Source organism: Pongo pygmaeus, chromosome 8 (assembly GCF_028885625.2).
Source record: "Pongo pygmaeus isolate AG05252 chromosome 8, NHGRI_mPonPyg2-v2.0_pri, whole genome shotgun sequence".
Classification (NCBI taxonomy): domain Eukaryota; kingdom Metazoa; phylum Chordata; class Mammalia; order Primates; family Hominidae; genus Pongo; species Pongo pygmaeus.
Genome location: NC_072381.2, coordinates 46,801,447 through 46,821,548, shown reverse-complemented (window position 1 = coordinate 46,821,548; position 20,102 = coordinate 46,801,447). Strand labels below are relative to the sequence as shown.

The 20,102-nt window shown below is 40.6% G+C and overlaps 1 protein-coding gene across 5 annotated transcripts in view; it reads left to right on the top strand.

The window, feature by feature from the left end:
- Window positions 1–20,102, top strand: part of LOC129006319 (cyclin-Y-like protein 2) — a 36,934-nt gene that overhangs the window by 9,219 nt on the left and 7,613 nt on the right. For 2 of the 5 annotated variants that reach the window (XM_054435864.1, XM_054435865.1), the window contains 5 exons: window positions 2,637–2,737; window positions 6,821–6,856; window positions 8,705–8,756; window positions 10,499–10,618; window positions 14,999–15,165. In XM_054435864.1, coding sequence (XP_054291839.1) covers window positions 2,637–2,737; window positions 6,821–6,856; window positions 8,705–8,756; window positions 10,499–10,618; window positions 14,999–15,165 — 476 coding nt within the window. The remainder of the gene's footprint in view (window positions 1–2,636; window positions 2,738–6,820; window positions 6,857–8,704; window positions 8,757–10,498; window positions 10,619–14,998; window positions 15,166–20,102) is intronic. The other 3 variants (XM_054435868.1, XM_054435869.1, XM_054435866.1) reach the window with 3 other exon arrangements.

The window sequence follows — 20,102 nt, the reverse complement described above, 5'->3', positions numbered from 1 at the left end:
GTTTCATTCTCCTGCACATGGCTTTGCCAATTATCCTGGCACCATTTCTTGAATAGGGTTTACCTTCTTCACTTTATGTTTTAGTTGGCTTTGTTGAAGATAAGTTGGCTGTAGGTATTTGGGTTTATTTCTGGGTTTTCTATTCTGTTCCATTGGTGTATGTGCCTATTTTTATACCAGTACCATGCTGTTTTGGTGACAATGGCCTTATTGTATAGTTCGAAGTCAGACAATGTGATGGCTCCAGTTTTGTTGTTTTTGCTTAGTTTTGTTTTGGCTATGGGGGGTCTTGTTTGGTACCATATTTTAGAATTGTTTTTTCTAGTTCTGTGAAAACTGATGATGGTATTTTGATAGGAATTGCATTGAATTTGTAGATTGCTTTTGGCAGTATGGTCATTTTCACAATATTGATTCTACCCATCATGAGCATGGGATATCTTTCCATTTGTTTGTGTCATCCATACTTTCATTCAGCAATGTTTTGTAGTTCCCAATGGCATATCAAAAAGATAATCTGCCCTGATCAAGTGGGTTTCATACCAGGGGCAGGGATTGTTTAACATAAGCAAGTCAATAAATGTGATACATCACAGAAACAGAATTCAAAACAAAAATCACATGATCATCTCAATAGATGCAGAAAAAGCATTTGACAAAATCCAGCATCCTTTTATGATTAAAACCCTCAGCAAAATTAGCATACAAGGGACATACCTCAATGTAATAAAAGCCATCCATTTCAAACCCACAGCCAACATAATATTGAATGGCAAAAGTTGAAAGCATTCCCCCTGAGAACTGGAACAAGACAAGGATGCCCACTCTCACCACTCCTATTCAATATAGTACTGGAAGTCCTAGCCAGCCAGAGCAATCACACAAGAGAAAGAAATAAAGGGCATCCAGATCAGTAAATAGGAAGTCAAACTGTCGCTGTTTGCTGATGATATGATCGTATACCTAGAAAACCCCAAAGACTCCTCCAAAAAACTCCTAGAACTGATAAATGAATACAGAAAAGTTTCAGGATATAAAATTAATGTACACAAATCAGTAGCTCTGTTATACCCCAACAGCGACAAAGCTGAGAATCAAACAAAGAACTCAACCCCTTTACAACAGCTGCAAACAAAACAAAACAAAACAAATCAAAACAAAACAAAAAAACAGCTTAGGAATATAACTAAGCAAGGAGGTGAAAGACCTCTACAAGGAAAACAGCTTTAGTGTTTTTAATGGGTTAAAATAGAGGCAGCAGGTGCAGTGGAAGAAGTCAGTGGTTGGGCATCGGCGTCCAACGGGTACTGGACCTTTGATGGTAAGGCTTTGGTTTTGACTTACTAAAATATGAGGTATGATTACTGTCTAGTTTTTGTCATTAAACCTTAAAACCACTAAGTAAACCCTTCCATTTCTTGTTAAAGATTGTAAAATTTCATACTCTGTGATTTATGCTGACTGAAGTTAGATTTGTTTCTATTTTGTGACTACCTTAAATAATACCTATAAACAGTAAACCGTTAGTAGTGTTTTTGCTGTAATTAAATGTAGTAAGACTTACCTTCCAAATTATAACTGAATTAATTTGTCAAACACTTGAACTTTTTGATTTATTCAAAATTTTATGCTGAGCAGCTGGAGGTAGGAACAGTTAGGGCTCTCCCTTACTCTTATGGAGAGGCGTACTTTCTCATGAGGTGAATACTCTGCTAGAATTAGTATCTTGTAATCAGTTAGTGTACACAAAAACATGTTTTGGTGAGGCTACTGGCAAAGAGATCCAAGAGGGTAGATGGAGTCAAGCTTGTTGAAACAAGGAAGGAGAAAAGCATTATTCCAGACAGAGAACAGGGGTAGAGCAGGAAAATGCCTAGGTGTGGGTCAAATGATTTATAGAATAAAATTAATCAAGTTTTGAAATGAATGGAAAGTATTCTCTGAGGGTCTCATTTGAGTCATGTCATGGCAATCTCATTTAAACATGAAGTGAAGGTTAAATTTTTTAAGTTGTCATCTGTTTTCAGGGTGTGAGAGAATATTTAGGTGATACTCTTTTTATCCTCCACATAAGAAAACAGGACTAGAGAAACCTATGTCTTCCTCACTTGTTGGTGGCCTAGCAGCCCTGGTACATGAGCCTCTGAATCTGAAACACTTGTTTTGTCACAATATCGCCTGAAATAATACATTTAGGATTAGTAACTTAGTAAATGCGTTAGTCTTAGTCTTGTATTCATTGCAGTAAAATGGTCTTATACCAATATTATTCAATACATTACATTTTACTGTAGTAAATAAATAACAGAAATAGAAATTCTCAGCTGTTTTATGTCACTATAAAAAATGAAATCTTATTTTAAACTTTTCTCATTATTTATAAAGGAAATTCATAAAATCCTTGTTAGTTTTGATGATAGGTACCACATTAAGGGCAGCCTTTTATAACCCGTATCTCAAACATCCTCTGTGGAAGTTAAGAGCCTCCGATGGGTTTTCTATAGAGTGCACATGATACCACACTCAGGTAGTTCATGGAGTATAAGAAATATCCTAGTGCTTTGAAAAATTTGACATTTTAATCAATGAAAAAATATACTTTGATAAGTTTATCTTATACTTCCCTTCCCTTTCAGGTATCTACTGAGCATTTTACTCAACAATACAGTTCATGTTCGACAATATTCCTTGATGACAGCACAGCCAGCCAGCCTCATCTTACAATGACACTAAAATCGTGAGTACAACTATAATGCCAAGGGATAGACTCCCTTATTCAAAAATTATTTCAGCCATTTGGTTGTCCTCTTCAGCAATCATTTTAAGAAATTGGAGTCAAGTATATATTGATATCCAGATTGTAAATATTAAGTATCAATTTCTCTTTTAATCTTAGACGTCATGGTGGAAGGAAAAATCAGCACATAAGCAATCCCAGAAAAAGTGCAGCTATTTATTTGATGCCTTTATGCCTTAAGACAATGTTGAATGCAATGAGAAGGATAGGTTCCCTTTATTGAATGATTTTTGTGAAATATTAGTTTTTCAGTGCATTGCAGGCCTAAATCAATGTGTACTACTTTGGACATTAGTCTTGGAAGAAGAAAAAGCTTTTTCTCTTCTGGCACCACAGTGTATCTGCATTTGATTTTCTCCCATTGTGCATGAGAACCTCATGGGCCACAAAGATGCGCTTTGAGAGCACCCTGAGATGAAGTTTATTTTAAAAGGAAAAACAACCAACACCACCACAAGCTCCACTGGGTTTGTCCAGTGTACATCATTATCACCTCCTTGGATTATGAGTATTGATTTTTAGAACACAGTTTGGAAAGTGCTAATTTAGAATATTAATGTCTTCTGACAAAGGCCTAATATCCAGAGTCTACAAGGAACTTAAATTTACAAGAAAAAAACAAACCCATCAAAAAGTGGGTGAAGGATATGAACAGACACTTCTCAAAAGAAGACATTTATGTGGCCAACAAACATGAAAAAAAGCTCATTATCACTGGTCATTAGAGAAATGCAAATCAAAACCACAATGAGATACCATCTCATGCCAGTTAGAATGGCGAGCATTAAAAAGTCAGGAAACAACAGGTGCTGGAGAGGATGTGGAGAAATAGAAATGCTTTTACACTGCTGGTGGGAATGTAAATTAGTTCAACCATTGTGGAGACAGTGTGGCGATTCCTCAAGGATCTAGAACCAGAAATACCATTTGACCCGGCAATCCCATTACTGGCTATATACCCAAAGGATTTTAAGTCATTCTGCTATAAAGGTGCATGCACATGTATGTTTTTTTGTTGCACTATTTACAATAGCAAAGACTTGGAACCAACCCAAATGCCCATCAATGATAGACTGGATAAAGAAAATGTGCCACATATACACAATGGAATACTATGCAGCCATAAGAAAGAATGAGTTCATGTCCTTTACAGGGACATGGATGAAGCTGGAAACCATCACTCTCAGCAAACTAACACAGGAACAGAAAACCAAACACCGCATGTTCTCACTCATAAGTGGGTGTTGAACAATGAGAGCACATGGACACAGGAAGGGGAATATCAAACACCAGGGCCTGTCGGGGAGTGGGAGGCAAGGGGAGGGATAGCATTAGGAGAAATACCAGGTTGATGGGTGCAGCAAACCACCAGGGCACATGTATACATAGGTAACAAACCTTCACATTCTGCACATGTATCCCAGAACTTAAAGTATAATTTAAAAAAACATGGCAGCCAGGCATGGTGGCTCATGCCTGTAATCCCAGCACTTCGGGAGGCCAAGGCAGGCCAATCACCTGGGATCAGGAGTTCGAGACCAGCCTGGCTAACACGGCAAAACCCTGTCTCTACTAAAAATACAAAAATTAGCTGGGCGTGATGGCAGGCATCTGTAATTCCAGCTACTTGGGAGGCTGAGGCAGGAGAATGGCTTGAACCCAGGAGGCAGAGGTTGCAGTGAGCCGAGATTGTGCCATTGCACTCCAGCCTGGGCAACAAGAGCAAAACTCCGTTTCTAAAACCAATAACTACAACAACAAAGAGGCAAGTTTACGCTCATAATAATGTCACTTCCTCTCTCCCTTATCACAGTAGTAGAGATGAAATTGTGTTTCAGTGAAAACTGGATTCAAACTCTGTCTCAAGTCCTGAGCTTTGGGACCTATTGAGTAATCACTAAATGTCTGTATTCAGCCAAGCCTCTAAATCCTTGAGGAAAAAAAAAAAAAAAATCACTCTGGTATGTATCCCTGGCTTCTTGAATTCAAAAGTTTTGATGTGTTAGCATACAATTTAAAAGTAGTTTTAAACATTGATCTTGCTCAAACAAATTTCACGCTTTTTTCCTCATTATTCTAATTTTTAGAAGTCTACTTTTGAAAGTAAAGTAAGTTTTAATTTCCCATCAACAAGTTTGAGAAATTATCATTTGGTATATTCACTATTAGTGAAATAAAGGTTTATTGAGCAAATTAATAGGGCAAATTGACTTCAAGAAAAGATTTTGAAAAATGTTTATTATGGGTTAGTAGTGCACTGTTGTCAATGGGGTAGATGGAACTCATTGGGATCACTTTTGCAAGGTTTTTTTTTCAAAATACATGTCTGCAAACATTTGTATCTTCTCACCTCAACCTTCCCTCTGTCTCTAGGCACTGAGAAGCCCTTTAGGAAAATAGGAATGGATGTGAGGCATCTTCTTGTGAAGAAAAGCATCCCAGAAGATTCTGATTTTCACCCCAACTCAATCACTCCAAACTTTGCTGCACTTTGAAGTCACCAGGGAAATTTTTAACAACAACCCTAATGCCTAAAGTCCTACCCAATGCTAATTAATTAAATTAAAAAGTCTCATGTTGAAAATGAGGCAGTTATTAAAGCTCCTCAGTTGATTTTAATGTACAGCAAAGTTTGAGAGCACTGCTTAATTTGAGTTTAGGACGAGAAACTACTCCTATTTGGTGGGACCTTGGGCAAGTCAGTTTTAAGGTTTGTTTCCCTGATCTGTAAAATGAGTGTTGGATTAAATGTCATGTAAGGTCATTGGTCCTTTCCAGCATGTAACTTCAAATTCTGTGATTTTAAAATGATTTTAGAGATGAAAACTACTTGAAGCACTATAGACATATCCATCTTAAATGCTAATGTTATAGGCTTTTTAAAAAGTGCTAATATTGTATAGACCTATTATCAAAATTCAGATTTTCCTTCCCTCAGTTATTTTGAGTCTCATTCTAGATGCTGAGGGCAAATGGAAGCACATAACTTATGTAAGAGAACCTCTTGTTTTGTGATACAGAGCATCTGTGAGTAACTTAGGAATATAGTTACATGTATCTGAAGAGGTGTATCTGTTCATAAATATTTCAGTTAAACTAATTGAAGGTAACTGCCATTCATATTACACTGTGTCGTGGTATACTGCCTTGTCAGCACTGCATATTTTAGGATCACTGCACCTATCATTGATTTCCTGTGTGCTTATGTTTACTAATATATTTTTTAATAATTATACAAAAGTGATTTCAAATAATTTTGTTATAAAGCACTTTCATTATGTATTTTTAGGGAAATAATTAAAAATGGGTGGTAGGAGATAGTGAACTAAACTAAAATGCATGGCCTAACATCTTAAAAACACTACTGTATGGCTTAAACATATGGACACATAGATGGAAACTGCATGAAGCTGTGTGTGGTGGCTCATGCCTGTAATCCCAGCACTTTGGGAGTTCCGAGGCAGGGGGATCACTTGAGGCCAGGAGTTTGAGACCAACCTGGCCATCATGGTGAGACACTGTCCCTGCTAAAAATAGAAAAATTAGCTGGACATAGTGGTGCAAACCTGTAGTTCCAGCTACTTGGGAGGCTGAGGCGTGAGAATCCCTTGTACCTGGGAAGTGGAAGTTTTGGTGAGCCAAGATCGCGCCACTGTACTCCAGTCTGGGCAACAGAGTGAGACTCTGGGTCAAAAAATAGATAAATGCATAAAATAAATTGCATGGCATGAAAGGTTTTGTGGGTAGAAGAGCATATAACAGGGAAATATGTTGTTATTTATATATTATAATCATCAACAGAAACATGTCTTCTAAAAGCATACTGCCTTGCATTTTGGTTCTCATATTTTTGCTAAAAGCCAAGAAATGAAAATAAGAAAGTGCCCTTATGGTACTGTTCTGAACTATAAGATTTGAATTTCAGAGCCGCTAGGAGAGTTTCCTCTGCCCCCCTCTTAAAACACGTCTTCAAGCCTAACAAATGATAACATTTATTGTTATGAACATTTTTTCTTTCCACAGTGTGACCTTGGCGATATATTATCATATCAAGAAAAGGTGAGCTTTTTTAGTCTTGTTATTCTGGCTAATTACTTTGCATGATATTAAGCTCAGCATTAGATCACAGCTCTAGACATCATAAGCTGTATTGTGCCTACTAAAATATTGAAGCAAATTATTTGTGTTTTCTTTGGTCCTTGAGACTTTTTTAATTCTTAAATGATTGAGTATCCCAATGAGTATGATTTTATATTGATTATATTGATATTTACTCTGATAGAAATATAAACGAGATTTTTTTCAAAATCTATTTTTAGTTTAGATTTCACAGTCTTAACACTATTGATATTATGAGCTAGATAATGCTTTGTTGTGAAGACTGTCCTGTGCATTACGGAAAATTTAGCAACATTCATGGCCTTTACCAACTAGATGTCGGTAGTAACCCATGACCCAGGTTGTGACAATAGAAAATATTCCTTGAGAACAATATTGTTAACATAAAATTTTAAATGAAAATATAACTTTTCTATGATAAAAAGTTGAGTAAAAAGTGTGTCATGTATTTTATTGATAGTCTGTAGTGTTGAGCTTAATAGAAGACAACTGGATTCTCTAGCTCTTTCTTTGCAATTTGCTTTAAAGAAGCAATAAGATGACCTAGCCTCATGCAAATATGTAGCTGGTAAAAGGTGTATTTTTAAAGCTTTAAGACAGTTGTGGGTATTCTTTAATACTAAATCAAAACTTCACAAGTGCTAGTTTCTTAAATTAGTTACAGTGGCATTTTACATATTAGCAAATGTATTCTCAGTACTCACCGATCTTTCTTGAACAATAAATGGTTCTTTCCCCACATACTTGCATTTATAATATTATGCATTAGTTATGTGGAAAATATTGGTTTATGTTTTATTGTATCAAAAATCACTTTTTTAATTTAACCACCAGTCTTATTTTAAAACGTCCTTAAGTATTGAGAAGCGGTCAAGCTTACAGTGGAAGGAACAAGTTTTTCAAAGTCCTTGGGAAAGCTTCAATTCTATCATTGGAAACAAATACTTATTTTCCTTGTGACATGAGTGACACATTTCCTTGTGAATGAGTGACAGCTTCATTTATTTTTGAGAATGATAGTTGTACCTTTTTTTTAGACCGAGTTTCACTCTGTCACTTGGCTAGAGTGCATTGGCATGATCTCAGCTCAAGCAATCCTCTCACCTCAGGCTCCTGAGTAGCTGGGACCACAGATGTGTGTCCCCATGCCTGGATCATTTTTTTGTATTTTTGGTAGAGACAGGGTTTTGTCATGTTGCCCAGGCTGGTCTTGAACTCCTAAAGGAGCTCAAGTGATCTGCCTGTTTTGGCCTCCCAAAGTGCTGGGATTTTACAGGTGTGAGCCACTGCACTGGCCCAGTTGTATTTTTAAATGAAACTGATGTTTCTCTTTAGTTCTCTGTAGTATATTCTCATGATGTATTTATTATTTTTAGTAGTTTAAATTAAAGGAAGCTAGAAAATCTGAATCACATTTACATTTATTAAAGTTCTAAAGAGAGTATTTCCCACCACTACTGCTTTGTAAAACGTTCTTGTGTTTTAGTGTGTGGTTAGAGGAGTGAAAATGTGTTTGGTTTATTGCCATTGCCTGTTAGGGAGGGTCAATACTTACAGGCAGTTCTGACTGGTTATGGTATAAAAGACTTCACAGTACAGGACATGCTATGCTGAGGAAGAAGAGGTCAGGAAACCCTCCACAAGTCAGTATCAAGGAGAATTTGTAAAAACTGTTTTGGTGAAGTAAACACCAAAGCACATAGGCACATAGGAGGCATTATTTTACTAAACAGATATTATACTAAGATATTAACAGTTTTTGAAGTAATACACGTTCTTATTTTATAGAGATGCAGATAGATCTTTGGGCATATTTGATGAACGGTTACACCCACTTACAGTAAGTGTCGCTTTTTTTTTTTTTTTTTTTGAGATGCAGTTTCACGCTTGTTGCCCAGGCTGGAGTGCAATGGTGCCATCTTGGCTCATTGGAAACTCTGCTTCCCAAGTTGAAGCGATTCTCCTGCCTCAGCCTCCCAAGTAGCTGGGATTACAGGTGCCCGCCATCACGCCCGGCTAATTTTGTATTTTTAGTAGAGATGGGGTTTCACCATGTTAGCCGCGCTGGTTTTGAATTCCTGACCTCGGCCTCCCAAAGTGCTGGGATTACAGGCATGAGCCACCGCACCAAGCCTAGTAAGTGTCACTTTTATTGAGTTTGTATTTTTTCTTTTTTTTTTTTTTCTTTTTGAGACGGAGTCTCACTCTGTTGCCCAGGCTGGAGTGCAGTGGCGTAATCTCGGCTCACTGCAAGCTCTGCCTCCTGGGTTCATGCCATTCTCCTGCCTCAGCCTCCCGAGTAACTGGGACTACAGGTGCCTGCCACAATGCCCAGCTAATTTTTTGTATTTTTAGTAGAGACAGGGTTTCACCATGTTAGCCAGGATGGTCTCAATCTCCTGACTTCATGATCCGCCCACCTTGGCCTCCCAAAATGCTGAGATTACAGGGGTGAGCCACCACGCCCAGCCTGAGTCTGTATTTTCATCATAGATTTGTATCTGTTTCATGCCTGCAGTCAAAGGCATCTTTCTTTAAGTCTTGTTCCCCATTTCATGTGGCATCTAGTCATCTTATTTTAAAAGTGTTGTAAAAAGAACATGCTGGAATAAGAACTGATCTGCAGGTATGTTTAATTAGTGAGCTAATGTGAGTAAATATACTATCCAAATAACAGAAAACATATCTTTTTAAAAGATAATTGTTAATAGTATCAAGCAATATAAGTATATGTAAATACTTTTAACAAAGAAGCATGATTTTTATGAAGAGGGTTAAAAATAATTTAAGTTCGCTGGTTGTGGTGGCTCACAACTTTGTAATCGCAGCACTTTGGGAGGCTGAGGCGGGCGGATCACCGGAGGTCAGGAGTTTGAGACCAGCCTGACCAATATGATGAAACCCTGTCTCTACTAAAAATATAAAAATTAGCCGGGTATGGTGGCATGTGCCTGTAAATCCCAGCTACTCGGGAGGCTGAGATAGAAGAATCGCCTGAACCCAGGAGGCGGAGGTTGCAGTGTGCCAAGATCACATCATTGCATTCCAGCCTGGGCAACAAGAGCGAAAATCTATGTCAAAAAATCAAACAAACAAAAAAAAGAATTTAAGTTTATATCAACTTACATGGTGTAAAAATTTAAAAATGTACTTCCTTAGGTACATAATAGCCACATGTGGCTAGTGACTATTGTATTTATCAGCACAAGCTTAGAGCCTCATGGTTACAGGAAACTATATTTTTTCAAAGTTTATTGCAGAGAAGAATGACATACAGTCAGTAAGACATTAAAGCCTACTAGTAGCTTACATTTGGATGGAATTATGTGAGGGAAAGGGTAAAAAAGAATATAAACATTTTCTGAGCTTAAGCTCATATAATTTTTAAGTGAATGTGGATGAGTATTAAATCATTATGGTATTTCAGGATCCTACTGTTCATATTGTAAAAAACTAAAAGACATCTCACCAATCAAAATTATCGTAAGTGACACATGGGCACAAATGTGAACACTGCTGTCTTAAGAACACCTCAGGTTTTTTCTTCAATGGATACTTACATTGCATCCTTTCTTCTTTCAGCGAAAAGAGGTTTTGGAGGAATATTTTAAGTATGATCCTGAACACAAATTGATTTTCAGATTTGTTCATACTCTGTTTAAAGCCATGAGGCTAACAGCTGAATTTGCAATCGTAAGTTTGGTAAGATATTTTCTATTTATAAAGCAGCTTTAGAAATTCTTCTTGTAAACAGGGTGGTATTGTCCTGTTTTTTAATACAGTAGGTTTCTGAAGTTATCTCAGAATTTTAAGAGAAACTTTTGAAAGCAAATACACACATTTTAGTTGAATCATCATTATGGCTTAAAATGTCACAATTGCTTTTCTCATCACAGAACAATTGCTATTAAAGGCAGCAGGAGGGATTTCTGATTTCTCCCCCAACACATCAGTAAACACATGCACACACAGTGCACACACATCCAGGGCATGTGGAGGGCTTGGAATGGGGAGCAGTAACAGAACCATCTGGCTGATGGGCAGGAAAGGATGCCAGTGTAGGTCTAAGCTGAGTCCCAGGGTATATCCCCAGGCAATTCTGATGCATGTTGTCATTGACAGCTGCTGCCCTCAATTCTTTGTTCCTTTGATGATGTGTGTTTATCTATCCCTGCTGATCACCTGTGCCTGCTCATGAAGTTGCCCAGGAATGTGGTTCCTGTTGGTCTACCAAACCATAGCTGTGTCATTACATTTACATTATTCCTACAAATTCCTTTTGTAAACCTATCATTTTAAATAGTAAATTCTGTTCAAATTGTTGAAAATAATCTTACTCCTCCCCACAACAAACCTATAGAGGAAAGTCAACTGCATGGCCAGGAATGAAAAAATACTTAGGTCAATACTTCTTTAGCAACCAATTAGAGTCTAGGGGAGAAGGCTCCTGCTGTGCACCTGAATCAAAGCCCTCAAAGGGCACTGGACCAGATACAGGCCTTCTCGAGGAGCTGCAAGTCATTTGGAACTCTTAAGCACATGCTAGAGGGAAGCAGGAGTGGTGCTTCCAGATGTAGAGACAGATGATGCAGGAGGGAAAGCTGGATTGGAAAAGGGAGAGTTTTGTACATAGGCTAAGCTTGGTGTGCCTTTGAGAGAGCAGAGTAGCAGAGTCTAGTCATCATTTGGATATACAGGACTAGAGCATGAATCTGATGTAGAGCTACAGAATGAAGAGAAACAGCAGCTGTTTAAATACCAAGAAAGTGTGTAGAATGAAATTGGACAAGCCAGGCATGGTGGTTTTGTGCCTTTAGTCCTACCTACTTGGGAGGCTGAGGTGGAGGAATTACTTGAGCCCAGCAGTTTAAGTCCAGCCTGGGCCAGATGATGAGACCCTGTATTTTTTTTTTTTTTTTTTTTTTTTGAGAGGGACCCTCGCTCTGTCACCCAGGCTGGAGTGTGCAGTGGCGCAATCTCGGCTCACTGCAAGCTCCACCTCCCAGGTTTACGCCATTCTCCTGCCTCAGCCTCCCGAGTAGCTGGGACTAGAGGCACCCGCCACAACACCTGGCTAATTTTTTGTATTTTTAGTAGAGACAGGGTTTCACCATGTTAGCCAGGATGGTCTCGATCTCCTAACCTCGTGATCTGCCCACCTCAGCCTCCCAAAGTGCTGGGATTACAGGTGTAAGCCACCGCACCCAGCCGAGACCCTGCATCTTAAGAAAACAAAAAGTAAGGCCAGGTACGGTTTCTCATGCCTGTAATGCCAGCACTTTGGGAGGCCAAGTTGAGAGGATTGCTCAAGTGTAGGAGTTCAAGACCAGACTGGTCAATAAAGTGAGACCCATTTCTACTAAAAAAAAATAAATAAATAAGAAATTAGCTGGACATGATGGCACATGCCTGTGGCACCAGGCACATGGCAGGCTGAGGCAGGAAGATCACTTGAGCCCAGGAGGTGGAGGCTGCACTCTAGCCTGAGCAACTGAGTGAGACCCTGTCTCAAAAACAGATAAAATGGACAGAAAATAGGTCGGTAAAGACTATTATCATTTAAAGGACAAGCCCCCAGAGGAGTGGCTACTAGAGTGGGAAGAGGAAAAGCAGAAGAGGATAATAAAAGGAGAAAGAGTTCAAGATAGGAGAAGCTGTAGTCACAGTGCTGAATGCTGCCAAGCAGTGACTGATTTGTGAACACTCACTGGATGCTGACCCTGTGCCGCTCTTCTAAGTGCTGGGGTAGAGGAGAGGACAGGTGGAACACAGTTCTTGCTTTTATGAGCTTATTATATTCTAGGAAGATGGAACTTAAGTGTATGAAACAGCAGGAAGAGGAAGCAGGATAAAGGGATACAGAGTGATTGGGGGCTATTTTAGGTAGACAGATAAGGAAGAGCCTCTCTAGAGAGCTGACATTAGAACAGTGACCTGACTGAAGGAGTGACGGGAAAGAGTGCTGACATTACAGGCAGCAGGATGATTGCCAGGACAGACAGAAATGCGTTTCGTGTGTGTTTGAGGAACAAACAGCAAGGTGACGAGCATAGTCAGAGTGAGGAATGAGGGAAACGGTGGAGATGAGGCCCCTCAGGCAGTACCATAGCTTGGCTTGTAGGCCGTAGGAAGAAGTTAAGGTTTTACTCCAGTTTGATGGGAAGCTCGTGGGGAGATCTTGAGCAGAGGAGTGCCATGTTCTAAATGAAGAGGTTATGCTGGCTGCTTTGGGGACAGTAAGCCATAGTTGGGAGGCAGGGTGGAGGCAGCGAAGAGAGTTAAGAAGCAACTAGGGTAATGCAGGTGAGCAGTGATAGACTGTGGGTCACCATCAAACCATGCAGACCACCAGTGAAGGTAGATGTAAGAGGCATTGCACACAGATTGGAGCAGGGGAACTGAAATGTAGCTATTTGGCCCCAACACCTAGGCAAATGGCAAATGGCAGAGCTTTAGTTTGTCAGTGTGAAGACACAAGAGACAAGTGCCTGTTGGCAAGAGGAGCCTCAACAGGGGCAGGCAGTGTAGCTGAAGGAGAGATGGAAGATGAGGAGCTGGTATGAGGGTATGGTGCGGTGAGCACCAGTGAGAGGACACAGTTGGAGAGGAGTGGGGAGTGGGATGGGGACAAAGGAAACACAATTTGGAGGAAATTTCTGGTAGAGAAGAAGAAAATCTTCAGAAAGAGGTGATTGTGGGAACAGTGTGCTGCAAAAGTGAGATGGGATCAACTGCACTGAGGGAAGAGTTGGCATCGGTGGGAATAAAGAATTCTCAAAGTCACCCAGAAGGGCACGTGGCATGGATGAGTGTCAGCAGGTCAGCAGCTTAGCAGGAAAGGGGACAGGAAGTAGAGGGCTTGCCATGTTGTTTCAAAGGTCTCTGATTCCTGCGCAGTTGAACCCTGGGAGGGAGTTTCACTCTTGAAATACTTGAGAGTGCAGAGTTTGGGAGAAAGGGAGCGGAATCTGTAAAATGTCATGTTCAATAGCCATTTGTTTTTGAAAACATACTTGAGTTTGGCAGTGTTCAGATCAGTATCAGATCTGGCAGTGTTCTGCAATCTGATACCCTTCAGACAAGAAATAAACTTGCTTATTTATATAAAGTTTTTTCCTTTTGTTTCGATGTAAACAGTTCAAGTAGCTCACAGACATACTGTTCTGCAGAGCACCCTCTGAAGTAACAACACCTCACAGCTCACCTTTAATCTTTACTCAGCTATTCAGTTTGCCCAATTCTTTGTAGGACAGATGTTTGATAGATGTAAAGTAATTCATAGGATTGTCTCACCAACTGCCTGGCAGGTGTAGAGGAATCCCAGGGATACAGAGACTGGCAGCTGTTTCCACCTTAAAACCAACAGAATTGTCTAAGTTGCAGATGATGTGAGACAGAATAAATTTTTATGAACGGATCATGAAGATGTGCAAAATAGGGGCTGTGAGAAGGACCATCCTTTATACACATGTGTTTCTTACCAAGTGAGCAACTGAATATGGGGAATGTTTTACAACCCCACAGACCTGCTCCTGCCATGCTGCTCTACACAGCAGCTGCTGGGAGGCTCTCTTGACCAGCAGTTTTTAAAGCTAGTGCCACAGAAGGGTGAGTTTTTGTGAAAAGGAGGTTAACATTTGCTCACTATTACATGGGTTTTACATATTCAAGCTTGACGTACTTGTAAAATTCCCATCTACCTACCAGCTCTGTGTGAGACATTACATATGTAGGCACTTAAGGATTTATTGAATGACTTTAATCCACACTGGGCCTGTATGTCTGCTATCTTTTATGAGTGTGAAGGTGACAACACTGCCTGTCTTCGTGATGCCCTTGGCTGAGATATACGGTCATTCTTGTAACCAAAATTGGGCTGTGAACTTCTATGGGCAGAGTAGGTAGCAGAAATATCTGACCTACAATTGTGATATGGCCCCTTGTTTGGCCTGATCAAGCAAATCTCTGTAGAACATAAACACTTACTTTCTGGTCAAAACCAGAAGAAATCTGTCATTCATAAGAATTCTTATCACAGCACTTAAACTGAGCTAAATCAAAGGCCAGTGCTCTGTTTTGCAGATTTATATAGAAAGACTTGTAAGTTATGCTAATATTGACATTTGTCCAACTAACTGGAAGAGGATTGTCTTGGGAGCCATTCTTCTTGCCTCCAAGGTTTGGAGTGATATGGCTGCGTGGAGTGAGGACTACTGCAAGCTCTTTGAGAACACTACAGTTGAAGAAATGTGAGTTTGTATGGTTTTTGTGAACTTTCTAACCATTTTTCAGTACTTTATGTGCTCCCATAAACTTAAACACTCTAAGAAATATTTTTAAAGGTTACGTTGTGCAGATAATGAAAATGGACATAAACACCACATACTTTTTCCATCCAGCTTTAGAACAATAGTTCATATTTTTCATTGTTTGCTGGTAGGTCTTGGTAAATTGATGTTTTAATAATCTGCTCATAAATTGAAAAGTATTTTTCTGGTGAATATTTTTGGCATTATCTTATCAGTGTACTACCAGAACATAATAGTACAGTAAATATCTTTATGGCTTTTTCAAAGCTGTGTGCAAGTTCCAGTCTCTTTGTAAGGAGCACATGTGTGGCCTTTGAAATAATTATTTGGCCAGTGACAGGTCTAAGGCCTCTGGACTGTGAAAACTGTGTAGTTTCACCCTGAGTTACACGTTGTGAATTTGCCTTTGCTGGTGTTCCCCCTGCTTTTATCTGAAGTTCTGTTTTATAGAAACCTTGAGATACAGAATATCCACAGATCCCTGTGCCCCTGTCCCGTCCCAGTGGAGTGTTACATGTGTTTGGAAATTGGGCTGATGAGTTAGAAGTTCCAGTGTTCCCCTCAGGCAGTCTGAGAAACATTGCTGGAGCATCACCCAGTGCTCACCACACTCAAGAGGTTTCCTGGGCACTCATAAAACCACAGCAGCACTTTGGGGGCCCTGAGTTACCTGTGAGAGTGCAATAAATCTTGCTGAGTCATGGGATTGCTCACAGATGGCACCAACATGATGCTGAAACAGAAGCTTCATGGGGTCTTTCTTCCAGTCTGGCCTCATGATTGTTGTAAAGGGAAGGGCCTTGGAGCTGGTAGGCAAAGTGAGCCAGGGAGGCATTTCCAGCAGAGGCTGTCACAGTGTCCACTAGACAGCGAAAATGGCTTTGTGGGTGACATTTAGGGAAATCTGAAGGAATACCTCTTGATGACATTGAGCACCATATGAAGATCAAGATCATGACAGGCAGTGGCAAGAGGTTTTGGGTTTTTGTTTTTCCTTTTTTTTTTTTTTTACATTTGCCTGTTATTCCAGTTAAGACTGTCTTTCAGAATGTATGCCGTCACAGAGGTGGAGCCTGATGGCTGAATAGCAGTCTCTGCCAATTGTGCTCCCCACAGGAATAACAAATTTAGGAACTATCTAAATAAAAAAAGCACCTGCATAGGAACTAAAAATCAGGTAAGCATTCACAGTACCTGGTTTTAACTTCATATCACTGAAGGAAGCACTGAATAGTGTAGAAAAGACCGTCTTGAATTGCTGATGCCATTCCTCCCCCATGTCCCAGCAGTGGACCTGTGGTGAGAAGAGGGGCTACATGCTTGGGGGAGGGAGAGCACAGCAACTGTGGGACTTTGCACTAAATTCAGCACTGCCATGTCATAGCAGAAAGCAAAACAAGGCTGCACTCATCCAATGCCCACCCATGGAGGAAACATTTAGACTAGCCCTAGCCAGGGAGGAATTGTTCATGCCAGTGGTTGGAACTTGAGTTATGAAAGGCTACTGGCTACTGTGGGATAAAATACTCTGGGGTCCTTAATAAACCTGAAAGTCTGTCTAGGCCACAAGGACTGCTGTGGGGCCCTTGAAGCCAGTGTATTTAGGGGCATGTGACCTACAGAGACAGCAGCTGGGGCAGCTAGGGAGTGCTTGCCCACCCCGCCTCCAGCCCTAGACAGTGCAGCTCACAGGTCTGACAGAGACCTCTTTCTTCTGCTTGAGGGGAGGAAAGAGGACTTTGTCTTGCAACTTGGATACTAGCTCAGCCACAGTAGGAGAGGGCACTGGTCAGAGTCATGAGACCCCCATTTCAGGTCCCAGCTTCAGGATAACATCTCTAGACAAACCTTGGGCCAGAAGGGAACTTGCTGCCTTAAAGGGACTCAGTAATGGCAGGATTCATCACTTTCTGATGAAAGAGCCCTTGAGCCCTGAAGAATCATCAGTGGTGACCAGATAGTATATACCATGGGCCTCGAGTGAGACTCAGAGATGTGCTGGCTGCAGGTGTGACCCAGCACATTCCCAGCTGTGGTGGCTGTGAGGAGAGACTCTCTCTGCTTGAGAAAAGCTGAGGGAAGAGTTAAGAGGATTTTTCTTGAGCTTAGATACCAGCTCAGCTACAGTGGAGAAGAGCACCAAGTGGACTGTTGGAGTCCCCGATTCAGGCCTTGGCTCCTGGATGGCATCTCTGGACCTACCCTGGGCCAGAGGGGAGCCCACTTCCCTGAAGAGTGAGTTTCAGGCCAGGCAGCATTCACCACAAGTTGACTGAGAGCACTTGGGCATTGAGTGAGAATCAGTGGTGACCTGACAGTAATCCCCATGGGACTGTGTTGACGATATACGTGGGGACAGACTACTCTGCCTGGGGAAAGGGGAGGGAACAGTGGGAATGGATTTGCCTGGTGGATTCAGTGCCAGCTCAGCCATGGTAGAGCAGAACACCAGGTAGATGTCTAAGGTTTATGACTCCAGCCCTGGCTCCCAGACAGCACCTCTGAACCCATCCAGGGACCAGGAGAACTTACTGCACTTAAGGGAAGGACAGAAGCCTGGCTGGCTTCACTACCTGCTAATTGTAGAGCCCCAGGGCCTTGAGTGAAATAGGTGGCAGCAGGTAGGTGTTACAGTGGGCCTTGGCCCGCCACAGTGCTGTGCCATCTTCAGACCTGGTGCTGTCCCAGAGGTGGTGGCCACAGGAGTACTTGCATTGCTCCTCTCTGAGCCCCAGGCAGCCTAGCACAGAGAGAGAGAGACTTCATTTGTGGGAAAGTAAGAGAAGAAGTGAGTCCCTGTCTGCTAACCCAGAGAATTCCTTCAGGTCTGATCTCAGACCACCAATGTGGTACCTCCACAAGTCTGAAAAAAAAAAAAAAAAAAAAATGACATTCTTTACGGAAATAGAAATAAAAAATGAATTCTAAAATTTATATGTAACTACAAAAGACTCAGAATATCCGAAGCTACCCTGAGCAAAAAACAAAACTGGAGGAATCACATTATCTGATTTCAAATTATACTCTATAGCTATAGTAACCAAAACAGCATGACACTGGCATAAAAACAGACACATCAACCAATGGAACAGAATAGAAAACCCAGAAACCAGTTTCTACATCTACAGTGAACTCATTGTCAACGAAGGTACCAAGCACATACAATGGGGAAATGACAGTCTCGTCAATAAGTGGTGCTGGGAAAACTGGATATTCATATGCAGAGGAATGAAACTAGACCTCTATTTCTCACCTTATACAAAAATCAAATCAAAATGGATTAAAGATTTAAATCTCAACTGGGTGCGGTGGCTTATGCCTGTAATCCCAGCACTTTGGAAGGCCGAGATAGAAGAATTGCTTGAGCCCAGTAGTTCAATACCAGCCTGGGCAAACCAGTGAGATTCTGTCTCTATTTTTTAAAACATTAAAAATTAAAAAAATTTAAATCTAAGACCTGAAATATGAAACAAATGAAACATTGGGAAAACTCTCTGGGATACTGGACTCAGCAAATATTTCTTGAATATTTCATAAGCACAGGCAGCCAAAGCAAAAATGGGCAAATTAGGTCACATCAAGTTAAAAAGCTTCTGCACAGCAAAGGAAACAATCAACTAAGTGAAGAGACAACACACAGAATGGGGGAAGATATTTGAAAACTATCTGACAAGGGATTAATTACCAGAATATTTAAGAAGCTCAAAGAACTCCATAGAAAAAAATCTAATATGATTTCTAAACTGGGCAAAATATCTGAATAGGCATTTCTCAAAAGAGGACACATTAGCCAGGCATGATGATACGTGCCTGTGGTTTCAGCTGTTGGGGAGGCTTAGGTGCAAAAGTTACCTGAGCCTGGGAGATTGAGGCTGCAGTGAGCTGTGATTGTGCCACTGCACTCCAACCTGAGTGACAAAGTGAGACCCTGTTTCAAAACTAAGAAAGGCATACAAATAGCAGATAGGTATATGAAAAGATACTCAACATCAATATCATTGATCTTCAGAGAAATGCAAATCAAAATTACAATGAGAGATCATCTCACGCCACTTAAAATGGCCTTTATTCTAAAGATAGCCAATAACAAATGCTGGTGAGGATACAGAGAAAAGGTAACCCTCATACATGGTTAGTGGGAATGTAATTTAAGTACAGCCACTATGGAGAAACGTTTTGGAGTTCCTCAAAACTAAAAATAGAGCTACCGTATGATCCAGCAATCCTACTGCTGGGTATATACCCAAAAGAAAGGAAATCAGTATATCAGAGAGATACCTGCGCTCTCATGTATACTGCAGCACTATTCACAGCAGCCAAGATTTGGAAGCATTCCGAGTGTCCATCAACAGAAGAGTGGCTAAAGAAAATGTGGTACATATACACAATGAAGTACTATTCAACCGTAAAAGAGAATGAGATCTTATTATTTGCAAGAACATGGATGGAAATGTTGAATGAAATAAGCCAGGCACGGAAAAACAAACTTCACGTGTTCTCACTTACTTGTGGGAACTAAAAATTAAGACCGTTTTCTTTTGTTTGTTTTGTTTTTTGAGATGGAGTCTTGCTCTGTCACCCAGGCTGGAGTGCAGTGGCGCTATGTCGGCTCACTGCAACCTCCACCTCCTGGGGTCAAGCGATTCTTCTACCTCTGCCTCCCGAGTAGCTGGGATTACAGGCTCATGCCACCATGCCTGGATAATTTTTGTATTTTTAGTGGTGATGGGGTTTCACCATGCTGGCCAGGCTGATCTCAAACTCCTGACCTCATGATCCACCCGCCTCAGCCTCCCAAAGTGCTGGGATTACAGGTGTGAGCCACTGTGCCCGGCCTCAAACAATTTAACTCATGAAGATATAGAGTAGGAGAACTG